Source organism: Tachypleus tridentatus, chromosome 12, assembly GCF_004210375.1.
Source record: "Tachypleus tridentatus isolate NWPU-2018 chromosome 12, ASM421037v1, whole genome shotgun sequence".
Lineage (NCBI taxonomy): Eukaryota > Metazoa > Arthropoda > Merostomata > Xiphosura > Limulidae > Tachypleus > Tachypleus tridentatus.
The window spans coordinates 26,003,327-26,030,357 of NC_134836.1; the positions used below are offsets into that span (position 1 = coordinate 26,003,327).

General features: G+C 31.6%; 2 protein-coding genes across 4 annotated transcripts in view; one reads left to right on the forward strand and one right to left on the reverse strand.

The window, feature by feature from the left end:
- LOC143235361 (28S rRNA (cytosine-C(5))-methyltransferase-like) lies at nucleotides 1-25,707 on the forward strand. The gene is made up of 6 exons (XM_076473450.1): nucleotides 1-710; nucleotides 5,045-5,339; nucleotides 8,445-8,571; nucleotides 9,055-9,196; nucleotides 19,332-19,447; nucleotides 25,021-25,707. The coding sequence occupies exons 1-6, from the start codon at nucleotides 558-560 to the stop codon at nucleotides 25,607-25,609; spliced, it is 1,422 nt and encodes a 473-aa protein (XP_076329565.1). The 5' UTR covers nucleotides 1-557; the 3' UTR covers nucleotides 25,610-25,707.
- The window catches only part of LOC143235362 (protein FAM200C-like), an 8,323-nt gene continuing 6,711 nt past the window's right edge, over nucleotides 25,420-27,031 (reverse strand). The window contains exons 2-3 of one of the 3 annotated variants that reach the window (XM_076473451.1): nucleotides 26,609-26,796; nucleotides 25,421-25,556 (exon numbers count right to left, since the gene is read on the reverse strand). The gene's annotated coding sequence lies outside the window, so the exon portion shown is untranslated. Of the gene's footprint in view, nucleotides 25,557-25,728; nucleotides 25,876-26,608; nucleotides 26,797-27,031 lie in introns of those variants that run through there. The other 2 variants (XM_076473452.1, XM_076473453.1) reach the window with 2 other exon arrangements.

A 27,031-nucleotide genomic window follows, 5' to 3' on the forward strand; every position in this document is an offset into this window, starting at 1 on the left:
AAAGAATCTGGTTGGTTCTGCAAAGTATAGGCCTGTTCCGATTGAAAGGGTCGCGTTTCTAAAGCTAATGATGGTTACTATTGTGTGCCACTTTCTTACTTGTTGTGGTTTGTTGGTATGCATTGACAAAAAGTCATGGATATTTAACCAAAAATACCTTATGTGTGAAAAAAATCGGCTAAATAAGGATTGAATCTGCGAGTTAAAGGAATGAAATCAAAACTCGTGGCCAAGATGGAAGCAAGTAACTGAGAATTTTATATTAAACATTCATTCATTAGTTAGTGTTGAACAAAAAATCACGACCTGCCTGATTACTGTACAATTATTATCAATGCTATAAGTGTAGGTATCACATTGGCTGCAACTTTTGATTTAATTTCTTTAAGTTTCACCGTCAATCCTTGTTCATGACTGCACCTTTTCTTCACATCTAAAATATTTTTGATTTGATTTACTGCGAACAAAGCGTCCTCTCGTAGCAACATAGCACGTGTTTTCATTGAAGCAGAATATCAGTTGAGTTGTATTGTCAAGTTTAGGTGGTTTAACTGTCGATGGAGAAAGAATCTGTTGTTAAAGAAATTAGAGCGCATTTGACTAAAGATGAAAGAGTTCCCCGACTTTACAAACAAGCTGCACGTATTCTAAAGGAAGTTAATGAAAAAAAGGGAAGTGCTAAAAGTCTTGTTTTCTCCATGAAACATTGTGTAAGTTTCGTAACTTGTAATATTAGATATACTATTACTTAGTAACTAACAGTACTAATATTTGCATGTAAACTAATGTAAACTGTGTCAAACTAAAATTTAATTTTAAGTGAAAGTAAAGTACTCGGGTAGGCCTAAGCTCGCGCCTTTGCTTGGAATCTTGGAATATGTGCCTCCAAAAAAAAGTTTAATATTCAAGTTTGCATTCAACATTTAGTAAAATGAATAATTGCAGATTGATTTCTTGTTACACTCTGGCCTGCCATGGCCAGGTTTATAAAGCTCTTGACTTGCAACCTGAGGGTTGTGGATTCAAATCTCCATCCCATCAAATATGTTAGCCATTTTAGCTGTGGGGAAATTATAATGTTATGGTCAATTCCACTAGTTATTGGTAAAAGAGTAGCCCAAGAGTTTGCAGTGGGTTGTGATGACTAGCTGTTTTCCCTCTAGTCTTTCATTGATAAATTAAGGATGGCTAGCACAGATAGACCTTGCATGGCTTTGTGTGAAATTCATAACAAACCAAACTTAATATATTTTCCATATATGATAGTTATGGGCATGTAAGATAAACACCATTGTGGATGAAGAATCATCCGAGTAACTATGAGATGAAGCATAATGGAATATTTTCTTTAATTCAGTGTCATGCTGCATGTCTTCCCATGTGTTAAAATGTATATTCTCTATGCTAAATCTTTATAACATTTTGTAACAATAGTTCTTACCTGTTTTTCATCAGAGCTAGTCCTAGGCAGAATTGCATTCTGTGCTATTGTATTCTGCACCCTTGCCCTTGTAAAATTGACATGAACTGTTCATTTCAGTATCAGTTTTGGGGTGGGTATCCTTTATGAAAGCACATATCTTCTAGTTCAAGTACCAGCTTTGTTTTCCACTGTATTTTTCCAAGCTAAAATATAACATGCTCAGTTGTTTTTTTCAGAATGTATAACAAAGACCTTTAAGTAATTGAATGAAACTGGTGACATTACAAGGAAGCCTGGGAAATTAATTTGACTAATTGATTAATTGAAATTGCAAATTAAATCAATTCAATTTCATGGGAGCAATTGAAATATTGCTGTTGTGATTTCTAATTATTTTCAGATACTTCAAAGTTATTCAACTTAATTGATTAGGTCAAGATTTACAAAAATAAAGTTTGAAATTTTTAAAAATTTTAACTGTCAAAGTCTTATGAAAGTAATAAACACATGGTGGTTCAGAGAAATGTTAACACTTTTATGGGCTTGCATTTTTATTTTCTATGTTTCTTACAGTCTCAGTTTGCTTTTACAAATATCTGTATGTGTCTTAAAGTGTTCAAATGTTGCATTTGTAGGTCTAGAGTTCATTCCAAGTGGTACTGATTGTTTGACTTCTGTAAACATTTCTTGGTGATCATGCATGTTCTATGGCTTTGTGGCATACACACTTTCTTTAACATGTTGGATCTTACACGACTTACTGGTGAGCTGTGCTGTATTTTCTTTTTAAAAGGCTACTTATTGGCTGTGACTCAACAGCTATATATAGAGTCTTCCTAAAAAAAATAGTAATTGTAAAATGACTGGTGGGATTCTGGACAGTATTGGCAAAATAGGCGTGGAAGCCAACATGTTAATCATACCTCAAAGTTAAAAATCACACGATGTTAAATCTGGTGAATAGGTAGGCCATCTCAGTAGACCAGTTCATTCAATCCATCAATCTCCTGGGAAAAGCCCTATCTTGATGGTCACAAACAATACAGGCAAAATGACAGAAAATCCTGCATACAAGTGTAAACATTTTTTGAAACACCCTATTTGTGTGTGTATTATGTGTAATTGATTAGAAGCCTGATTAATAAGTTACTTAAATTATCATGGGGTTGGACTTTATAATATCAAACATCAAGAGAATGGAGAAACAGAATTTTACTTGAATTCAACAAAACTTTTGACTTAGGTCAATTGTTTGGCTAATTCATAGGAAGGTAGACAATATTCATTTTACACTAATCATTTAAGTTTTCAGAAAATTATTGATTTTCATCTTAAACTTCCATAGAGTGAGCTGAAATTGTCCTGATAAGATAAACTACCCTTAGAATTATCTTAGTATCCTTCAGAACTCTGTCCTGAAAGTCAGTATTCTTTGATAAAGAAACCAAAAGGTGATATAGTATTCCAAGTGATGTTTAACTACTGATTTGTTTGAATGTACCACAATGTTTTATAATTATTTCACAGATTTAGGTATGATTATTAAAGCTCCTGTTTCTAATATCCACAACAACGAAAAATTAGTAGTTAAAATACCTAGATACTAGATCTGTAAAATAAGCTGTCATAAACCTATGTTGGTGCTTGATTTTAGGTTATTCATCTGGTATAAATCTGTTAGTGTTCATCATTTATAAAATTATTCAATTTTTTCCAAAATGCAGAAGGAGGAACAGAATTATTGAAGATCATTTGTCCTTCTAAGCCACCCTCGCTAGATATTTGAAATAACCCCAGTTCAGCTGAATTAAGTACCTTGTACATTGTACTACTATAACTCTGACTTTAAAACTTTGTGGGTTATTGCAGTAATAAGTATATGTATTTGTCACTTGTAGCAGTGTGTATTGTGATTATAGTCAAATATGTAACAGGTTAATATTAAAGTAAAACTCTAGAGTCCAGTTTACAAAAATTTAAGATAATGCTTAGGGACAAGCAGGAGCATGTTTGTCCATCTAGGCTATACTGTAGACTCAACTAAATTTAAAACACAAAAGAAATCCTCTTATGATTTAAATATTTATGAAGCTTTATTTTAGTTTATTTCATCCACTACTTCTGAAGACATCTCATTGGAAATGAACCATCTTATTAGTAAAACAAAGCTATCTTAGCTGCAGTTGACTCATACTGTGTCAAATTTACATTTGTGGTCCCTTGTTTTACCATTCTTTTTAAGTACGAAAAAAAATGGTGTACGAACACTATCAATTCACTTAACACTTAAACATCTCAGTCAGATCTTTCAGGGTTTTTTTTTACATTTTAAATTGTTAGAGACAAGCATAATATTAAATTTAGGTAAGAAATTTAATTTTATGTATTAAAGTTTTATTGGTGCAAAAATTACTAAAAACATTATTTTGTCATATATATTAAGCAGTGGACAAGGTTCTCCATTTGCCCTGATTTTCTTTTACAAAGTTTGTATATCTCAAAGATGTTCATAAATTGAAAACATCTAGTCTCTTGTACGTAGGTAATGAAACTCATTCCAAGACTGATTAAGGATTGCAATTTTAAGCCCAGCTAGATTGACAGCAGAAATTGTTGCATTATGGAGCTTGATGGGGTCTAATATGTAATAGTGTAGTGTTTTAGGTGTGTGTATGTGTTGGAAACATTTAGACTCATTTATTCCTCAAGAGAACTTGATGCTGTTTGGTTTGTATAAAGTGTTAACACAGTTATGTTTGTAAATTTAAAACATACAGCTCATAAAAGAATTAATGTTCATGTTCTTTGTTTTCACAGTTGTACATGCAGTGGTTACTTGCTCATCTTCTGGTTAAGAGACAGTTTTTTCAGGTTAATGACAAGAGGTTCTAATATTCTAAGACTGAATTAATCTTTGGAATGGAAAAGAAATGGAAATAGGCACATCACATACACAGTTATGAGAATGTAAAAAACAACTAAAATATAACTAACATAGGTAACTAGAACCATCTGAAGAACAGAAATTTAGTTATCAGATTTTCTTCATGGAGTGATCTGACAGATTAAAAAAAAGTATATAGATAAATTTATAAAAATTTAATCTTTTTTTTCTTAGGTAAAACTGTGTAGATTTTTGCTATGTGGCAAAGTCTGTACTGAATAGCCAAAATACCTGTCCTGAAATAAAAGAATATAGTTATAGATGTATTTGTTTTTACCTTAAACTGTGTGAAACTCCAATGTATCGAAGGATTTATCACCGACTTAGCCAGATGTATGAAGGCTTGTTTTACATAGCCTATGTTGTCAGTTGGTTATGGAATGGAATTTTGTACCTGATGTGGGTTTTTACTTAACAAGCAAAGCATTATTAATGTTGGGTACAAATTACATAAAATTAGCTCATGCTTACTAATCTGTCTGCTGTTTATTATGTATGGAAACTTTTGGTTTTTCTTAACATGGGGTTTTCTGTAAATTTTCAGAACAGGTTGAAATACCCTTAAGGGAGAACTTTTAAATTTGTAGAATGGTTGAATTATTTAAATATATAATGCCATAAACATTTATGTATAAAATGACTGAAATATTTATAAAATTTTCTTATTTTCCTGGTAGAACAACAGAAAGCTGTATGCTATAGTAAGTCAAACACTGAAGTACAAAGACATTCTAAATAAAGTGTTTGAACATGTTCAACTGTTTGAAAAAGAAACCAGACTAGACAGGTTTTTGACATTGGTCCTTGCCTATGAACATTTAATTGCTGGTCGTGAATTATCATCTCAGAGCAAACCAGTGCAGATGATTAGGGAATATAGTCCACTGCTGCAAAAAGGCTTTAAAAAAGTTTTGCAGAAGGCTAATGTCAAGAATGTGGAAGACATAGTGTATGATGGCTTGGAAAAAGAAGGTATTTGGGTACAATATACTTTGTGTAAACCATAATTTAAGAAAATTTTAAATATTTTAATGCTCAGAAAATAAATATCGTTTGTGTAATTTAATTTTCTGAAAATTATAATATTTAAAATTTTCTTAAATTATTGCATAATTTGCACTGTGTGTGTGTGTATTTGAAGCAGGAAATGATTTTATTTGATAAACATTTTTTTTAATCTAAGAAAACCATTTTTTACTTTCTTATGAATTGTATTAAGATAATCTGCCTTTATTCTTAATAATATAAAACCATTTACTAAATTCACTGTATTTTTCTTTCATTATCATTTTTTAATTTAAAACTGAATATCATGATGTGTAGTCATAGTAGGATTTTGTCTTAACAGTGATCCTACTCTTTCATATCTGATTCTCCCTGTTTTCATTATTCATTTAACTTGGCCTATGATTGATTCCTATCTTCTGGGGTGTTGACTCTGTCTTCAGTATCCAGTACTTAATTCTTCTTGTCCTATCCCCTTGCTATATGTTTTTTATCTGAGCCCCTTCACTGGGATGCAGATAATTTTTTGGGGTATATAAAGTTGGGCCTTTTTCCTACTTTGTATCTTGTCTTCAGTTCTACCTCTTCACATGGTTTGTGTTGTTGAGATCTTTTCAGATATGACACTTTTCTCTGTCATTCACCTAACTCATTTCTTCATATGTGGCTTGCATCATGCTCCATTTATTTGTTACAATATCTTTGAAGTTTTCCACACACATTGGAGTCTTGGACAAAAGCTTCTTTCCATCACTTTCCTCTCTTTCTTTTTTGTCTTACTTATTCACATGTGTAATTTTATGTTCTTTGTTCTCATATTTACTTTTTTCTGCCCCTGTTTCTTCTCCCATCATCTTCCTTCCTAGAAGATTAACCATTCCTTCAGTAACTACCTCTTTTTCTACCTAGTCTGTTTAGGGCATATGGAAGGCAGTTTTTCTTCATTGCCATCTTGTGAACTTATCTCATGGCCAACCATTTGTATTGCTCAGGTTCTTGCCCACTGTCTCTCTTATCACTTCACTTACTGTCTTCATTTCACCATTGTTTTTCTCCACCTTCTAATCTTTGATACTTCCATCTTACAGAAATATTGTTGAGCTTTTGGTTTTGAATGTGCTTAGAAAGTGTCATTTTTCCTTCTAGGTTATCGTTTCTAACTATTTATTGTCCCCTTAGATCCTGTGGACTAACATCCCTTCATTGTACAGGGTGTTTGGAAAGTCACTGTGCAGTTTTGTAATCATATTTTCATTTGGGTCATGGGAGATTTCACTCACCACTTCCACAGTTTCAGCCTCCATTTTCAGACCTTTTTGGGCATGTGGCTATTTTTCACTTTTTGGTATATCTCTTCTACAGCTGCATTCCTTCTCTGTGAGACTGTTTGTTTGGGATGGCTGATTTTTTTGGTTATTCCTAATTCTTGACTGTACATGATCTACCTCAGAGTCCTTTCTCAGTGCACCTTATTTGGGCTTATTCTTCTCCATCTCATCTGCAAGTCATTGAGTGAGGAAACCTTAGTTTTTTGGTCCCTGATCCTAAAATTGGCTGCTCTGGCTGTTGACAACTCACCATATTTTTCTCTCGTATGTGTGTTCTTTGTTAACTACCTTCCTTCATATGTTTTTGCAGTATTTTGCCACACTTCTTATGAAGTCTTTGTGGCAGCATCTTACTGGGCAGGTCTGTCTTGGTTTCTTCTTCCTCACCAACTGGTATCTTAGGCAACTTCATCATGGAGGTTCCTCTTATTCCAACCTTCAACATTATTTTTTAATCTGGAAGTGTTGTCCCTTAATCTTCCCATGTGGATTTGTCTGTTTCTTCTTCAACATAGATTTTATATTGTGTTACACTTCTTTTATACTGTTAATTTCACTCCCCCTCTGTTTCTCTATGCAACTGACATTCATCATTCTTGGCTTATCTGATACTCTGCTTCTGGGCTGACCTTTTATTGCCAGTTTTGCTGTGTCAATAATAACATTCAGTAAATGTTTGCACATAGTTTCTAATTTCAACAGACAATTGATTCAATTTATGTTAAAGAAAATGTGATAATAAGCATGATGACATACTTAGTGTTAGGTAGACTCACTTTAAGTCAATTAAAATTAGTGTTTCCAATTAGTATGATTCTGGAGTATTTGAACAATTCAAGTAATCAAAATATTACAATTGTTAATTCAGTGTTGTTCAACTTATAATTAGCTAGTGTTTTCACTTTCTAAAATAATCAAGCAATTAATATTCTGAATATTATTATTTTTGATTATTCTACTTATCCATGTGATCAAATTATTACCTACGTTTTCTTCCACTGACACTGACTGGATACAGTATTATGAATCTGTCTGCTTACACAACTCATGAATATGGGCTCATGACCATTGGTCACATAACTAACTACAGTGATTCCTGTTATTCATGTTTTCTTTTTATGTCTAAGTAATAGTACAGCTGTAACTAATCTATTGCTTACTTCATACAAGCAACATATATATTCAGTGTTATTTGTGGTACTGTGTAATAACAAGTTTTCAAACTAATATTTCTTTTGTACTTACTCAAACTTTTAATTGTTTGATAGTTTCCATATTTAACTGTTTGTCAGAAACCACTAAACTTGGACAAATAACAGTTGAACAGTGTTAACCTTTGATAGGTTGTTCAGGCAGAGTATTCATGATGAAACTTGTGTCTCTACAACTGGCAGTTGCTGTTCATTCTACAAAATTTCGTCAGTGTTAACTTGTTTATACAAGCACGAAAGCTGTCTTAACTTTGAATAGCTGTAGGTAGGTTGAAAGCATGGAAAAGGGAAAAACAAAAGCCTTGCTGTCTTCATGGGCCACTTAAATGCTTTCTAGAATAATAGCCTGTAATTTGTTTGATTTATTGATTTCTCAGCATGCACACACATTTCTACAGTTTCTTCCAGCCTGTACTGTAAAGTTTAAACATTAATATGTCCTTTTTTAACCTTCTTTCTGTATCAACAACTTTTACTAATTGCTTACCTCTAAAGTTTTTTTCTATAATTATTCCTGAGTTTTATTTTCTTAGGCAAAGTTTTTCTTCCTCGTTACGTGAGGGTAAACACTATCAATACATCTGTGAACAATGTGATTCAGCAACTTGAAAGTGATGGATTTGTTGAAGTTAAACTTAATCATCCCATTTCTCTGGAAAGGTGAGATCATAATTTTTGTGTAGGAGATTTTATGAATCTGTTATAGTGTTATACAAAGAAAAAAGTTTCTTTTTTTGCTTGTTTATAATGAAATAAAAAAAACAACTTTAGAAATGAAAAGCTACAAAACCATACTAGTATAATAATTTCATGAAGCAGGGTTGAAGAAATATAACTTGCCTTGTGACACAACTGTTGATTTTTGGTTGAACTGAAATATACATGTTTATTTGAAAATAATTAAAATACATGTTCGGTTATTAGATATCATCTGTAGTTGTTTAATATATTGATACAACATTTAATTTAAATGCATACTTTTAAAGTTATTTGGTATTGGAGATTGTATTATTGCATCTTAGCTTATATTGCTGAGAATGTAGTTTTGAGCAAAATCATTTGGGTAAGGTTTGTAACAAAAACTGTCATTCAATCAAATCATGGACATTTGTAACAAACCATTTTTTCTCTCTAAATAAACAGATACAAATCATTAATACTGAATCTGGAGAAGCATCAGTTTTTACAAGACCAGGATCTTTCTGATGTGTTGATTTTACCACATGGGACAGATTTGCATGATAGTTCTCTCTATAGTAATGCAAACATTTTTTTACAAGACAAGGTAAAAACTTTAATCTCATAAAGTAACTGGATTGCTTTTCTAAGCTTTTAACTTTGTACTGAGGAAACTTAAAATCGTACTAAAATAACTGATGTTGGCTTTGTGTAAGTATGGATGATAAAATTTGCTGACTGTATAATAACCATATGTAAGTGCAAACAGTAAGAAAATCCTTTTTTTTTGCTTTTTTATGTAATGCACAGTAGTTAACCCTTTTGCAGTAGGTTCAGTATAATATACCCAAATTTGTATATGCATTTCACATGTTAAGTTTTTCATTATAACTTTTGATATATCATGTATATCTTCACAAAATTTGGCAGACTTTCAGTAAAGATTACTGAAAGTTTTTTGTACACAAAAAATTAGATTTTTTAATAAAGTATTTTCACTAAAGATTTATTTGTGAAAATATTGAGTCTGTTTCATTACTAGTCTGAGTGTAAGATAATTTTATGCTACGATTAAAACAACTATTCTTCATTCCAAAAATCTTAAATGTTTGTGTAAGCTATAAAATATCCTAAATACATTTCAAACATTTGTTTTCAGTAAGGCTTTATATTTTGTTATTTTCTCTACCATAACTATGTAGGGTCTCTCAATTGATCAACCTCGTAACCATCATAAAAAATTAAGAAATAAATATAAGTTATGCTTTCTTCATGCTAGAGTGACGACTACATGCTATAACACAAAAATACAAATGTTTAGTCTAAGTATCATAATGCTATATATGAACATATATATTTTAATTTTTATTACATTGACCTTCCATGCCTACCTTACATTACATAACTTCTGCTGATGCAGTGTACATGCACTTAAATCACCTATCCATTAATATAAAACTGACCATTGATCTTCCCTGTCTTAGTGTGTTTTAGTGGATTAGTATTTTGTAAAATACAGTCACATTTCAATTATTATACATTGTTATATAAGTATGTATATAGATTATTATTATTATTTGTAAATTGGTTATTAAACTTAATTTTCTTAAAATATAGAATAATAAATCAAGAAGTAAAGCAAACCCTTATCTCTTCTTATGACCTTTCTACTAGGTTGTTGCTAAGCCTTTTAAAACTTTGCACATGGAAGATATCAAACAATTTTTTTTAGGTTTTGTATATATACAGTTGAATAACCAAAAAATCGTAAATAACTACACTGATGGCATGGCCAAGCGTGTTAGTCTTCGACTCGTAATTCGAGGGTCGTACCAAACATGCCCGCCCTTTCAGCCGTGGGGGCATTATAATGTGATGGTCAATCCCACTATTCATTGGTAAAAGAGTAGCCCAAGAGTTGACAGTGGGTGGTGATGACTAGCTGCCTTCCCTCTAGTCTTACACTGCTAAATTAGGGACAGCTAGCGCAGATAGCCTTCGAGTAGCTTTGCGCAAAATTCAAAAAACAAACTACACTGATACTATAGAATTCTACTATAATTTATTAAGCTTAGTAACTGAGATGTAGATTTTATAAAATATGAAACTTTGAGCAGACTAAAGGCACAACCTACCTCACTGAAATATTAGATTGAAAGAACATGGAAGGCTTTTCAAAGATTAAAATAGCAAGGAAAATCAGTCTAGAGACATTCTAAGCTGTTAATTCTTTATTCACATGTCATATATTGAAGTAAGTGTATAAAGAACTGATTTGAAAATGGGAAGAGGTGAACTGTTTGATTCAGTACATAAATCATATGTCAATGAAATAAAAAGATATGAGGTTCTTATTTTGTATTCTAGCTTGTCAATATTAGTAATGAGTTCTTAGTCATACACAACTATAGACTTAGTATTTTGACATCACAAACATCTAATTTTAAACAGTGCTGCATTCAACATATCACAACTCACTAAAATCTATACTTACGTGGGTTTTTAATATGTACTTTTAAATTAAGAAGTTAAATCATATGCAGTATTAAAGTTTGAATTATAATCTGCACTTTGATTCCAAACTTACTGACATAAATTCATAAAATAATAGTTCAACAAAATTTTGAATGCAAGCCAAGAAACACAATAACATGACCTTTGACCTGTGACCCATTGTGATAGGGTTTAGGAGCATAGATGACAGGAATTGTCAATTTTTATCTTCAAGCATTAAGTTCAAAAGAAGTATGTTTTATTAAAGTTCTTCAGATGAGATTAAAACCCAATCTGGCAGAAGTAGGAACATCTCCAAAATAGACTGCAAAGCTGTGTTAAAATATAACTCTATCCATTAAATGCTAAACTGTTAAATACTAAATATTAATCTACAACTATTAATTACTATTTGACTGATTTTACCAGTGAAACTTGTAAACTAGTTATATTTGAACTTGAAAGTTGTTTATAAGTTATTATTGTCACTATAATTGTGTGTGTATTGATATAAAACAAGAACTTATGAATATGCAACTTTAAGAAGAATTGTACGGTTTTCAGGCTGTCTGATATATTCATTGAGAGGAATCAAACTCCAGATTTTAACATTGTAAGTCAGGTAGGGAATATTGTAACTCTCAAAATGTTTAGGTCTTAAGCAAAACCAAAAAAATGACTTATTTTCTTTAAAGGATTGCCAATTAAAGAGTTCTTATTGCAATACCAGTGTCCAAAGACTGGGCAGGAGTTTTAAAAATGAATTAAAATAAATTAGATCTCTTCTGATTCCTTGCATAAAACATTGAAACACTTTTGATTGAAGGAAAATGTGTATCACCAATGGAAAAAGTGCCAGAGCTTTGTATTGGCATAAAGGAGTTTCTACAGTTAGTTCACACACTCACAAAAAAGTAGTTACAGATTTTTCTATATGTGTAACAATTTTTCTATATATATAATAATTCTGATAACAACAGTTTTGTGAACACAGTGATGGTCTTGGCAATGTCGTTTTGATATGTCATAGTTGCTGAACAGCTTCATGTAACTTTTAAAGTTGGAAAACCATTCAGGTTCAAAACTTATAAATTATCTGTATCATTAAGCCATCAAAGGTGTAAAGTACAACCAAACTTTCATGCTAAAATAGAATGTGATACAACTCTTTTCTTTGCTTGTTATGACTGAAAAATGTACATCTTATAAATGTCAGCTTCTTATGAAGTCAGTTTGGGTTAAATGCCTCCCACTGCTTTCTTTCCATTAGTTACTTGGGTGTGTGAGATTTTGGAGTTTTCTTTGGTGGCCATTGATTCTGCTCCTTCCTTGAGGGTGAAAAGGTCAAGGGGGGCTACTTAGTTTTACTTCCTTCTTGATATTACTGGTTCGTGTTGGAGGATTTTCTCCATGTATCCATTGATCCATGTTTGCACACACACATACATATTCAAATAAACTGCACTACTATCAGTTCTGTTTGTTAAAACATAAAAGTATCAAACCTATGCTCAATAAGCAAAATTTTATCTAGAACAATTACCTATATGCATTACAATTTTAAAATGTTTTTCTAAGCAGTAGCCCATATATAACTGATACATGATATTCTGGTCCAGATTGTGTATTTTAATCAACCTTAGCACCTTATTTTACTCTGTTTGGCAATAGTATAGTAGTGTCAGGCTAACTAATAAAGCTGAATAAATAACAAAAAATTTTATTAACCTTGTTGTGATGGGTAAGCAGTCAAAGGCCATGTCATTGCATTTGTTAACTTGCATTCAACAATTTATTGAAGTACTATGTTATGAATTTACGTCAGTAACTTTGATATAAAATTGTAGGTATTCAAACTTTCATGTTATCTGAATTAATTTCTTAATTTAAAAGTAAATATTAAAAGAACACACCTCAATATTGATTTTTTGTAAGTTGTGGTATGTTAAATACAGTGCTGATTCAGATTAGATGTTTGTGATGTCAAAATACCATGTCTATAGTTCTATACAAATTAAAAACTAAAATTACCAATACTTGCAAATCAGAATATAAAATAAGAACCTCAAAACTTTTTATTTTGTTGAAATATAGCTTATGTATTGAATCAAATACAGTAGTTCTGCTTGCTTTTCTATTTTTGGAAACAGACCCTTATATACATTTACTTTAATATGTGACATGTGAATTACCAATCAACAGCTTTGGATGTTCCCTTAATGGTTTGGATCAGCCATTATACTGTGTTAAAATGCTACCACATTCTTTTGAACCCAGATTTCAAAGAGGTAGGTTGTGTCTTTAGTCTGCTCAAAGTTTCTTTTTCTTTTTTAAGGCCTAAGTACAACTGAGTTACTAACTTTGATAAATTTTAATGGAATTCTAGGGTATCAATATAGTAATTTATCATTTTTTGGTTATTGAATTGTATATTAAAACCTAAAAAAATTTTTTTTTCATATCCTCCACATGTCCAGCAGCAACTGAGTTTGAAAGGTCATAGTTAGAAGAAATAATTGTTTGCTTTATTTTATTTATTGTTCTATATTTTAAGAAAAATATGTTTTAAGAACTTATTTGTAAATAGTAATAATTTATATATGTATATAATTTATAATAATTGAAATGTGACTACATATTACAAAATACTAGTCCACTAAAACAAACATGACAGAGCCACTTTGTAAGGACTAAAGGTCAATTTTATATTCTTGGATATAGTAACATGAGTGCATGTGCACTGCAGCAGTGCAAGTTATGTAATGTTAGCCAGGTGTGACTGGAAGATTAATATAACAACAAATAATAAATATATAGCATTGAGACTTAAGCTACTTAGAAACTTTTAACTTTTATAATTTTGTGTTATAATGTGTAGTCATTCTAGCACAAAAAAAGCATAACTTATATTTATTTCCTGATGCTTTTATGATGGTTTTGGTCAAATTAATAAACCCCACATAGTTTGGGTAGTGAAAATAACAAAATATAATGTCTTACTGAAAACAAATATTTGAAATATATTTAGCAGGTTTGAGGTTATACAAATAATATTTGAGATTTTTGGGACAAAAAATAGTTTTTCTATCATAACTTAAAGCCAGTTCACACTTGGACTAATAAGAAAATGGATTATATTTTCACAAACGAATCTTTAATAAAATTATTTAATTAAAAAAAATCTGATTTCTTATGCTAAAAAAAACTTGTAATCTTTACTAAAGTTCTACCAAATTTTGTGAAGATACATATACTACATCAAAAGTTATAGTATAAATACTTAGCATGTGCAAGTGTGTATACAAACTCAAGGATATTATATCAAGCCTGTTGGTTACTACAGAAACCAATTTTGCAGCATTTTCCTTGTGGCAATCAGAAATATATAGTTGATGAATTTTGTTAAATTTTGCTGCATCACATCTGGAAGAGAAGACATACCAACACAGCATATGGTTTTTAAATGTTTGTGTGTGTTGTTGCTTTTTCCTAGGATGTGAAGATATTTTTTTTAATTTGAAGATCTCTATTTTGTCAAACACAGTAAAACCTGTCTTAGGTGGAATCACATGGAACCGAGTAAAATATCTAGGTTTTCCGGCTTAGACAGTGAACATACATTTTCTTAATTATATATAATTTTTGAGCAGAACGTTATATTTGTTTGACTCAAGGGAGATAAGACATTTGTGAATAAAGTTATTATACTGTTTATGTTATATTTATTAGAATAAGAACAAAAATAGACATTCAAAATATACATAAGTACACAAAATCTTAAATTTATTTGATAAAAGTGTCCAATTTCAACTATTTTCTTTTTTTAATGGGCTTTCTCATGCTATTAAGAGAGAACACCAATTCTGTGGCCTTTTCATGAAGTTCACTTTCCCCTTCATTTTTGCATACAATTTGGTAATGTTAATATAACTTAATACTTGCAATGAAGTAGGAATTTCTATTTCCTCACTATCTTTTCCATTTTGTTCAACTTTTGAATCTCTCACACTGCTACTATCTTGCAATTCTATTACAGATTTTAAATCAGTTTCTGCTAAAACATTCTTGTCAACGTTCACAAAACTCTGTTTGCAGAATAATCTGTATCAATTTTTTCAGTTAGAGTTTGTATTTTATTTGAATCATCATAACAAACAACTTCTCCACAGTCTCTGCCATTATCAAGAATATTAATTAATCAAAAACATTTTTACTGCCGTACTCAAGATCTAATCCTACTTGTTGATAGATGAGACAGGCGAAAGATAGTTTTCCGTCTGTGTTATACAGGTTCTGCCATATAGAGGGCCTTTTATAAGAAAAATCTTAAGATAATGTTGCAAAATTTTAATATTTCCAGCTTGTACAGGTTTCTGCCTTATACAATTTCCAGCTTAGACAGGTTTTGTTGTTAATTTATGCAAATTTAATAAAATGTTTTTCATGCACGTTCAGCAGCATCAGGAGAGCAAGTTTGAAATGCTGTTAGAATTGTCTTAATCTATTATTTAAATATGTTATTGTAAACTTAAAATCAAAAGGCCTTTGTGTATTAGAAATTAAAACTTTTTATCAGTGAACAATAACTCTCATACAATAACTCTAATAGTTTCTGATTTACAGTCCTGTAAAATTTAATTCATTGTTTTTTATATTTGGCGAATTAATTTTTGGGCAACTTTGGCTGTTTAAAACTACATGAGTAATGGTGATAGAAGGCTGAAATTTGCTACATTGACTGAATTAATCCTACAGAATTCAAAAATAGTCTCAAACCATGTATATCTCTCTTAGGATTTGCATTGTGAGGCTGCAAAATCACCTGAAAACCCAAAATTGTAAAAAAAAACATTGATTTATTCAATAAGCCATAGCTCTAAGACTTAATATGATGCAAAGCTGAATTTTTTTTCAAATATCCTATAACATATCAGTTGATAAATCAGCAATTGTTGTACTTAAAAGTCTGTTAGATCTCCTGTAAAAAATTTAGCTGCATGCAACTTTTTATGATTTAGCTAAAAATAGCCCTACTTCAGGCACAGTTTGACCATATCACCAGTTATTCAGCCTTTTCAGATTTTTACCACATATTTTTACATCTCTGAATATGATCTACAACCAAAATCAAGATGGTATTCAACCTACTTTTTGAGTTATAATTTTTTTTTAAAGTATCTTCTGACCATATGTTTTTTATTTTAAAAAAATTCAGTCCAGGTGTGTTACTGTGTGCAAATATATCCATACAAATTTGAAAAATACCTGTCAGAATTTTATGAATCCCACTGAAATATTCTAACCAGCCTTTCACAATGTTAAATAATGAAGTTGTAAGAAACAAGAAAGAAGTAATTCATTTCTGAACAAGTTTATTGTCAGAACTAGTTAGATCACATGGCAATGCAAATATATTGTGTATGCATTACAGTTATGCAGATATGGCTGAGTTTAAGATTCATAATATAATAAATACAAAGGTAAATCAGACACAAAGAGCACAGTTCTACAGCAGGGGATAACTGAGAAATATTATAGTCACACCAAACTGAAAAATTGTGAAGATGAAATGTTTCAAAAACTGCTTTGGCAATAAATTAGTTTTAACAATATCAAATAAACATTGCTTTGTTCAGACAGCTTGAATAAATTTCTGAAATGTGAGTTTGATTATGTTGAGATAATTTTAACTTGGAACATAGTGGCGAGCACTGCTGCCTTGCACGGTAGGTGCACTTATCAGACAAAGAATATGTTGGAAGGGAATCCAGCTTTCATCTTTACGTGACCTTACACTCCATGAAAACAGTTTGTTTCTTGATTTTTTCATAAATGACACCAATCCATCGGAATGTTCATCTGAGCTATCTTTTATGTGGGAATGATCTATCTTTTATGTTTCCCACATATCATTCATGATTGTATATGCATGCCACATATTTCCCTAGCTGATAATTGTCATTGCTATCATTAGACCCTATTTGAGCTGCTGCAGCATCACTTTCACTGCTACTACCAACAGTTACAACTGTGTACACATCATCATCTGATAGCCTTCTCATATACAATTTGTTGGTAGAATAAAGCTATGATATGACCTAATACCTGTCACAGTTTTGTGTTTTTCATAGTGCTCAAGTGGATCAAACTTTACACAATTCTGTAGGGCTGATTCCTGATTGACAAGAAAGAGCTGAATTCCCTAAATGTGGTCCTTTGCCTGATGATATGTCAGAGACACTTCAAATTTGATTATTTATAGGCAGAAATAAGATCTCAACATTCCCAAACAACCAATTGTTTTTTACATGTATGTAATTCAAATAAATCAATTATTTTATTTAAGCTGCCTGTTAATTTATTATTTTTCACAACCTTGATTTTTCTTGAAGATCATGTTCAGAGATGTAAGAATATATGGTAAAGGCTGATTAGAATATTTCAATGGGATTCATAATTTTTTCAAACTTGTATGGATATATTTGTACACAGTAACACACCAGAATTGAAGTTTTTTTTCAAGTAAAAAACGTATGGTCAGAGGATAATTTAAAAAATTATACCTCAAAAAGTAGTTTGAACACCATGTTGATTTTGTTTTGTAGATCATATTCAGAGTTGTAAGAATATATGGTAAAAATCTGAAAAGGCTGAATAACTGGTGACATGGTCAAACTGTGGCCTGAAGTAGGGCTATTTTTAGCTAAATCATAAAAAGTTGCATGCAACTAAATTATTTTACAGGAGATCTAATAGACTTTTAATTACAACAATTTATGACTTATCAACTGATATGTTATGGAAAATTTGAAAAAAAAATTCAGCTTTGTATCATATTAAGTCTTAGAGCTATGGCTTATTAAATAAACCAATGTTTTTTTTTTACAATTTTGGGTTTTCAGGTGATTTTACAGCCTCACTATGAAAATGCTAAGAGAGATAAACTTGGTTTGAGATCATTTTTGAATTCTGTGAAATTAATTCAGTCAGTGTAGCAAATTTCAGCCTTCTACCACCATTACTCTTGCAGCTTTAAGCAGCCAAAGTTGCCCAAAAATGAATTTGCCAAAAATAAAAAACAATGAATTAAATTTTACAGGGCTGTAAATCAGAAACTATTAGAGGTATTGAGCTAATCTTTGGGAATTTTTTATTGTATGGGTAGATTAGCATATGCAAATTTTTTCCGAGGCATTCTGAAGGGGTCATCTGGAAAATGTTTCAGAGTCTGGATGATTTGACATGGAATGACCCTTATCTATGAATGTCATATATATATAAATTGTTTTGAACTTTAAAACCCTTTGAATTTGTATCCCAAAACAATTTGTATTCTGTAATTAAAAATGTGATTATAACTCAAGATCAAGGGTAAAATGAATACGCTTCAAGAACATTTGTATTTCTATTCTGTAGAGTTGGAGTAACTAGTAGAATTGTTTTATTGGTATGCACTTGGTCTGTTTTGAAAAGATCTTAAGATATATGACAAGACTTCTTCATACTTTCCATGTTGTACAATTGAAGGCTGTTGTTTAGGTTTTCATGTTTTCTACATTCTAGTTATTAAACTTCACCTGACAGCTTTTGTTATCAGATTTTATGAACCACTCAAATGTAGGTATTGTACAAAATGAAAGAAAACTGCCTAATGCATGGTATTTGATCAAAATATTTTGGATTTTCCTTTGCATTAGTATAAATGTAAACACTGATGGTAGTAGTAATTGAAGTTATAATAAAAGTTCTACTAATATGATTTTTAAATCCCAGAATTACCAAAATTCTGGACTCTTCCACTGTTTTTTTTTAAATAACTTGCTTAATCCAAGTAAATTAAATATTTAACACTCCTACGAAAAGACGTTTCTAGTCCTGATTTCTCCAAGCCCGTTCCCCTGGCTGTGGTTTCGCTAGATAGTAGATAGGGACAATGGGAATCTCGTTAATCCATTCATTAATGGATTTAAATACAAAATTATTAGCCTAATATTGCTCTGGGGCCTATTAGGCCCCACTTTTCATAGGAGTGTTAACTAATGCTTGTACACTTAAGTTTAAAAAATTTAACTGTTTGATACCATCCTTCACAACATTGAGTTCATTTAATGAAATTTAAGTTGTATGTTTTAGTTACTTCCAGAAGACACAATATGTATTGCAGAATTGACTCGGTTAAATAAAACATTCAAAGTAAAAGTACCCATAGAAGTAGTTCTATAAGAATTATTTTCTGTACACTACTTCAGAGTAGTAGCTTAGCTGTCATTGCACTGAATCCTCCACCAGGAAGTTTGGTCTTGGATGCATGTGCAGCTCCTGGAATGAAGACTGTTCACCTAGCAGCTTTAATGGAAAACAAAGGGTAACAAAATTCCTCTTTTTATCTGTTATTGTATAATAGTAAGAGCAAATGTACTTTGTAAGCTAAGGTAGTTTTTGATAATCAGTCATGGTGCCCTCAGTGTTAATTGCCAACAACTGTGGTTCTTCATTGTTCTCTGTTCATCACTGCTTACACCGGTGTTTTTCTAATTTTAACTTATCACCTCTAGTCAATTCAAGAAATTTACAAACAATAACATGAAAAAAAAGTAATTTTTATGGTATTGAAGCAAACAGCTTGACTTTATCCTATAGAGAAGTTTGTTGCAATGGAAATTGTAGTGCCAGATAGTAGTGTATAACTAGCATTAGCAGTATTAATAATAGAGGAAATAGTTTCAAGGAAAAAATGAATACTGTATATTTGCTATCATAAAGTATGATTAGCCTCACCACATTAGCTGTTTGTAGTTCACAAGCAAATTTACACAGACTTTAGAAATCTAGTGTTATGTGATTTATAATAGTGTATATAATGTAATCCAAAGTTTTGGGATTTTAATGGTTCTAATCCTAAAACCCTGGTTGGGATTTGAAGTCTTGTGTTTATCTTAATTAAAAATAATTATCTTATCTTATGCATTTCTTTAATAGGGAGAAATCATTTTGGAAACTGTTCAAGATGACTTTCTCAATTAGTCAGGGAACCAAGTAGAAACAATACTATTTTAGATTTATTGTTAACAGAAATGATCAAGAAAATGGAAAATGGGGAACATCTGGGCACAAGTGATCATTGATCTGTTAAGTTTGTTCTTCTACATATGGAGATAAGGAAGAATGATACTTTGGTTGCAAATTGAAAAAGCAGATTTTAAAGGGAAACAGTAAGAATTATCTGTTGTGTGTAGCTGAGTGATTTGGAGGCAATGATCAGATATGAAAAACTTATTAAAATAAATTTTCAAATATTCAAGGTAAACATATTCCTTATAAAAATAAAATAAAATTAAAAAAAAAGGTTACTGCACTTAAAAGAAAAACAGATCACAAGGAGTATAAGAAAAGCTTAAGAAGTTCAAATTGATTGATGTTTAGAAGATCAGAAAAGTTGGTGAAATTAGGACATCAAAAAAGAATGTAGAGGGAAAAGGGTTGGCTGAAAATGTAAACATTAACAGTAATGATTTATTAAAATACAGTAAGAGTAAACAAAATCTCAGGGTTGGGGTAGGAACCTTGAAGGATGATAAAGAAAGGCTTGTATCAGATGATTATTAGATTACTAACTATTGCTTTTTCTTTACTTTCTAGTAATGAAGATTTAATTAGTCTTTTATATCTTGAAGTTTAAAGAATGATAAGGTTCCTGGGTCAGGTAGTACTTCTCTAGGAGGTTAAGGTTTGGTTATGTGAGCCACTTGCTACTCTCTCTGATAAAAGATGCTTTGGAAAGCCATTTAACGAAGCTAATTTTATTGAATAGTAAATATGGTTTCAGTTCTAATATAGGAGAAATCTTGTCTTATAAATCTTTGAAATTCTTTAAAAAGGTTACAGAATATGTAGATGAAGGTAAGGGTATATCTATTTTCAGAAAGCATTTGACAATATGCCACATGAAAGGCTTGTACAAAAAAAAAATCTACAGACATGGGGGATATGTTAGCAAATTAGATATAAAAGTAACTGGATAAAAGAAAGCAGAGGGGTGTCACAAATGTATTTTAATCAAACTAGATTAATGTTTATAAGTGGAATACCTGAAGGCTTAGTCTGAGGATCTGTGCTTCTTTTGATTTACATTAATGACATAGGTGAAAGAATGGTCAATAAATTATTTAAATTTGCAGATATTAAGGTAATGGTTGTTGCTGATTTACAAAATGATTTAGATGATTTAGCAAGTTGGGTAAATAAATTGCAAATGGGTTGTAATTATAATAAATAAAAGATGATGCAAGTGGGTTATCATAATTTGAATAGGAATAATATCAACAGTACATATAAAAAGGGATCTTGGTGTATTAGTTGATCAGACTGTTAAGGCATTCCAAGCAGTGTGCTGTTAATAGTGGTAAAGCAAATAGGATTTTAAGTTGCATCTATGGAATTATTGAATATAGGTCCAAAGAGGTTACATTTCATTATATTGGCCACTGATTAAGCCATGTGTGATATATTGTGTTCAATTTTGGACTCCTTACCTTACAAGGACATTGAATTGTTGGAAAGAGTTAAGAGAAGTACTAATATAGTGCCTGAGATGGAGGGCTTGTCATATAAAAAGGTTGCAATATCTCATGTTTTTTCTTGAAAAAGGAAGTTAGAAGAGATCTTATTGTAAAGAAAATTGATAGTGTCAGTTTATTATCTTTTTTCATGCTTAATAATGAGAACAGTAGGATGAAGGAACATGTAAATTTTGGCAGAGTAGAAGTCATCTTCAACTAAGTTTTATTGTCTGTCAGGGTGGTTAGCCTTTTGTTGTGGAGGCAGTAAATTTAACTGATTTTAAGAGAGAGCTTGATAAGTATATAAATTGTAAGCATGAATGGTTTTAATTTATCAGATAAAATTTCTGTGATGGACCAATAGGTCCCACCTTGTCCCAAAACATTATATTAGGCTATTAAAAAATTAATGCAATCATAGAAATTGCAGTGGTAAGTTTGCAGACTTGCAATGTGTGGGTCAGGGGTTTGATTTCTTATGGTGGACAAGACAGATGGCTTAAAGTTGCATTTCTCTAACAAAATAACTTACTTTCCCTCAAAAACATGCTGTTCCAATCAGTCATTATATGACGTATGAAAAATGAAAAAGAGGCTACTTTGGGATCAGCTGTCTTTCATTTGTTTTTCTTTGAGTGTTTGACCTTTTTAGGCTTTTTTCTAGTTGCTTTTGATGCTGTAATTTTCTTGATGACTAATATTGTGGTTCATATTGGAAGGTATACTTTTTCGTTATGTGAAGGGACAGTTAGGCCTTGTATGACACAACCATCAAGTGAAGACATTTTTATGGCTCTCAAATAATACATCTGCTTCTTGACTTTCAGGGTTCCAAGGTTCAATTAATAGTTCATCTATACAGGTCTGTGTTCTCTGGTGGGACAGAGTAAGCCTATGAACTTGCATTTTGAATTTAACATCTTGGTTTCTTTCACTTATTTATGTTAAAAAACATTTGAGATCACCAACTACATTGGTTCAATTTTTGGCTTCTACATTCCTCCTGGTTGTTGGAATTAAAATTTCATTGTCTCCTACAGGGAATCATAGTTTTGCCTCCATCCAGTGTTTCCACTACTTAATTGGATTGCCAACATTGTTGGTGATTATTGTATATCTTCAGAGGATGTGGGGCTTGGTTCCAATAATTTCTGGACATGTGGTAACCTTAATCATGGGTCCAAGAGCTTCACACATTCTTGGGATCACAGTTGATCACTCAGTGCACATCTTTTCTACTTTTATCTACCCAACCTGTAGGGTTTCCATCTCCTTGCAGTTCATTGGGTTTTGCAACATAGTTCAAGGGTTATGTGAGTTTGGTTGGCCTGGGGGTAGTGAAAGGGTCAGGCTAGTTCATAGTTTTTATTTGTGCGAGTTGTTGAGCCTATGCAGATAGGAGATTGGTGTCCAGTTATTGATCTTCCTTATTTTTATCAGTGTCTAGATTCTCCAAGATTCACAAGTTACTCATTCCTCAGTCTGTGTTGATTTTTTTTTAAGGCTGCTATCTGCACTTTGCCTTATTAGTGGAATTCCACCACTATTGGCATTTGTTATGTACAAAGCTCAGGTACTGCAGTTTCAGAATTTTTCCTTCACTCTGCTGTATTGTACAAGTTTTTTTTTCTCATACCCTTCATTCATACAGTGCAAACACCATTCCACAAGATGACTGGTTACTTCTGGCACCATCTCATCCATTGTTAGACCAAAAAATCCTGATTCGACTTTCAGATAAAACCCAAACAAGGCTTCTCTTTTGGGATTGTGACATTGTTCCCATTCAGTATGTCAGCAGTCTGGGTATTTTTCATTTTTCATCTCATCTCTCAGTTGTCTTCCTGCTCATTATTATAAAATAGAACACCACACTCTTGCTCTCACCTCTTCTTCTTCCCTTGCATAAATGATTCTTTCTGGGAATGTTAGCATCACTTGAATCCTTTGTGCCTTGTGAACAAAAATACAAGCAATCTTTTTAATGATCTTTAAGTGATCAAGGATTATACATATTTGTTTACTAGTTTCCCCAGTTTTATTTGATCTCAAAGGGCTGTTAGTTGGGACATTACTACAGTTTGGTTTTCTCTACTGCTACCTTGTCTAGAGTTTCATTCTTTTCAGTGCTATGGTGCATATACCAACAGTCAGGATTTTCAGAGTCTGTGCCCAGATGATGATGATTCCATACAGAATGTTTTCATCCTTCTTGGTCTTTAACAGACAAGGCCTCATGGTCTTGGCTTCTTAAGGAGTAAATTGTCAAGCTTCACTCTGACCATTCCACCATGGTGGTGTCTTATGTTTCTCATCAAAGAGGCATATGATTTAAGTCTCCTTATTTTTTAATTTTGGACCTCATTTTATGAGACTAAATATCTTATCACCCCTTGAGCTTACCATATTCTGCAGGTGATGCCTATTGTAGCAGGATCATTGTCTCAATCCAGACAGGTTCTCCAGGCAGAGTAGATGTTGCATCAAAAGATTCTTTTGGATTGGCTCCCATTTTGCACTCTAATTGGTGGGTTATAATCTCATTGAATCATCCAACTGCTTGCACTTTGGTCTCCAGTACCTCATCTAAACCTCTCCACTTCTTAAGTTACACAGGGTAAGAAATATGATTTGTTCCAACCCATTGTTAGATCATGTTGATAGTACCCAATTGGCTGCTAAACCCAGGTTTCTGCTGCTGCATTTTCTTCTGATGTGTCCAGTTTTTGCTGTGTAGGCAGCCATGATTTGATATAGTACATCTGGTCATCTAGGTCAAGCCCCTGGCATAGAGCTTGTGCTGTCTTTCATAAGCTACTGGGGTTTAATTTTTAGGTTTGATTTATATCTGTCTTGGTTTCTGCTTAGTCCAAAATATATTTTTATTTAAGGTCAGTCAGTGGTGTCAACCATAATTTGTTTTTGATTTTTCAATTTAGGAAAGTGTTAACTTTGATTCAGTCATTTGATAAGAATGTTAATCAGTTTTTCAGGTACCTACTTTTTTATATTAATCATAAATTTTAAAATTGAATTTTTAGAACCTTTTAAGAAATTGTTTCATTTAAGTATGACGTGTGTGTGTGTGTATATACACATACACTACATTTTAAGTAACTTTGAGAGTAGCAGGTAATTTGTTTGGCATTTCTTAATATTTCCATACGACTTTTATATTGTCTTCGTAATACCAGATTTTGTCTTTAATTAAATTTTATTAAAAGATAATGAATTGTTTGAATGTTTTATTATACAAGTTAAACTGTTTCATCATGCTTGTAATTATTTTACACTTGCTTAGAAAAGGTCTTATGCAAATATTGCAATAAGCTAATTTTTCTTATAAACATTTTAAGAGTATTATTATATTAAAAAACAGGAAAATCTTAGCTGTGGATATGAACTCTGAGCGACTTGATATAGTAAAGGAAATGGTGCATTTGGCAGGCGTGACCTCATGTGAAACTTACTGTGCAGACTTTTCATCATTAGATCCTGCCACAGAGCCATTTTCATCTGTAGAGTATATTCTCCTTGACCCATCCTGTTCTGGGTCTGGTATAGTCAATCGCTTGGATTATGGATCCAATGAAACCTCTGATCCTTCTCGAATAAGGAAATTAGCCTGGTTCCAGAAACAACTTTTATCTCATTCTCTTACATTCCCAAATGTTAAACGAATTGTTTACTCAACTTGTTCAATCAACCAAGAAGAGAATGAAGAAGTTATCAAAGCAGTACTGGAAACCACTAAAGATTTTACTCTGGAAAAAATAATACCTCAATGGCCAACTCGAGGTTTACCAGAGTTTGACTTTGGGAGTCTGTGTGTGCGATCATATCCTGAAGAAAATCTTACTAATGGATTTTTTGTTGCTGCTTTTCAAAAGATTTATCCTGATATTAAGGAATCATCTGAAAAGTGTAAAAAGAAAAAGTCAAAGAAAAACAAGAAAAAATCAGAATGAATTCTGTACCTTTAGGAAATTATTTTAGTGTTATGTTACATTTCAGGAATGTATTAATTTCATTGGGTAAAATAAAAACTGATTTTATACCCATTTAATTATATTTGAGTATTGTTGTTAAAAATTTTAAATATATTAAAAATTGCACTTATAAAACATTTATCCTTGTCCATTATATCCACTTTTAATACTGTGTTGGGTCGTGGGTAGGTCTTTTGGAACCTGGAGTTGTGCAAGGCTGTGTTCCCTCACCATGTCTGTAAATTCTATTGACTATCTTACAAATTTATGATATAGATATTTTTTCAATATGCAGACAACATTGTAGTGTATCAAGAAATCTAAAGGCAACAGATTATGTTTAAATATTTCCATATTGGTTTAATGACTGGTGAGTCATACTAAACCTAGTTAAAACTCGAGGAATTGTATTCTCCAAAAGTTTATATAAACATTGTAAAAGTGTAAAAAAGGTAAAGATAATTTTATGGTTTGGAAATTAAACTTTGTTCCAATGCCAAATTTCATTGTGTTACATTTGATAAAAAATGTGCCTGTTCAGAGCATTTTAAGGAAATTAATGCAACCATTAATAAATGCATTAATCATCTCAGGCTTATTGTTGATGAAAAATAAAGGTCATAAACCCAACACTGTGTTAAACTTTTATGTAATATAGATGCCCAGTCACTGAATATTAAGTTACCTACAAAATTCTTGACAGCATATTTGTAAAGTAACAATTACAACAGAATATAGTTGTGCCTATATTCACAATCGCTTCTGGTATAGTTGTAAGGATTACTTACAAACAAGTAACATACCATCATTAAAAATGTTAAACACATTAGCAAACAATTCTTGCAAAACAGAAATTAGAAACACCTTAACCTTTTGATAGAGAAACATAAAACAAAGTACAGTCATATATGTATATCCTGGGTTTTTATTTTTGAATTTTAATAACCATGAGCATAGGACAGATTATGGAGCACCTACCCTGTTAAGGTGGATTTTCTCAGGGTACTCTTGTCCCAACACATATTCTGAGGGATTGGATTTACAGGCCCTAGCTACTCTGTATCTTAAAAGGGACTTTTGTTGCTGATCTTTATGGAGAATTAGTTTAAAAATGGACAACAGTCTTTGCCATCTCTCTGCTTTTTCAATCTCCTCACCATTCATAACTCTAACCGATATTTTAATCATAGTCTTGTTACAATATCCAAAATCTTCAAATGTTATGCTTAAAATTTAGACTCATAAGATATAAACAAAAACTTTCATTTTGGATAATTGTTAAACCAAAAGTCAATGTAAGGCAAAATTAGTGGGGTAAATTTAGATACCGTTACTCCAAATACCTTCCTTAGTTGAGAAAGGCTGTAACAGAATTTTTAATTTTAGTGAATGTGCCAAACA

Coding starts and splice junctions, on each gene's coding strand:
- LOC143235361 (XM_076473450.1), top strand. CDS start 558: ATGGAGAAAGAATCTGTTGTTAAAGAAATTAGAGCGCATTTGACTAAA. Junction 8,572..9,054: donor CATCCCATTTCTCTGGAAAG/GTGAGATCATAA, acceptor CTAAATAAACAG/ATACAAATCATTAATACTGA. Junction 19,448..25,020: donor GCTTTAATGGAAAACAAAGG/GTAACAAAATTC, acceptor ATTAAAAAACAG/GAAAATCTTAGCTGTGGATA.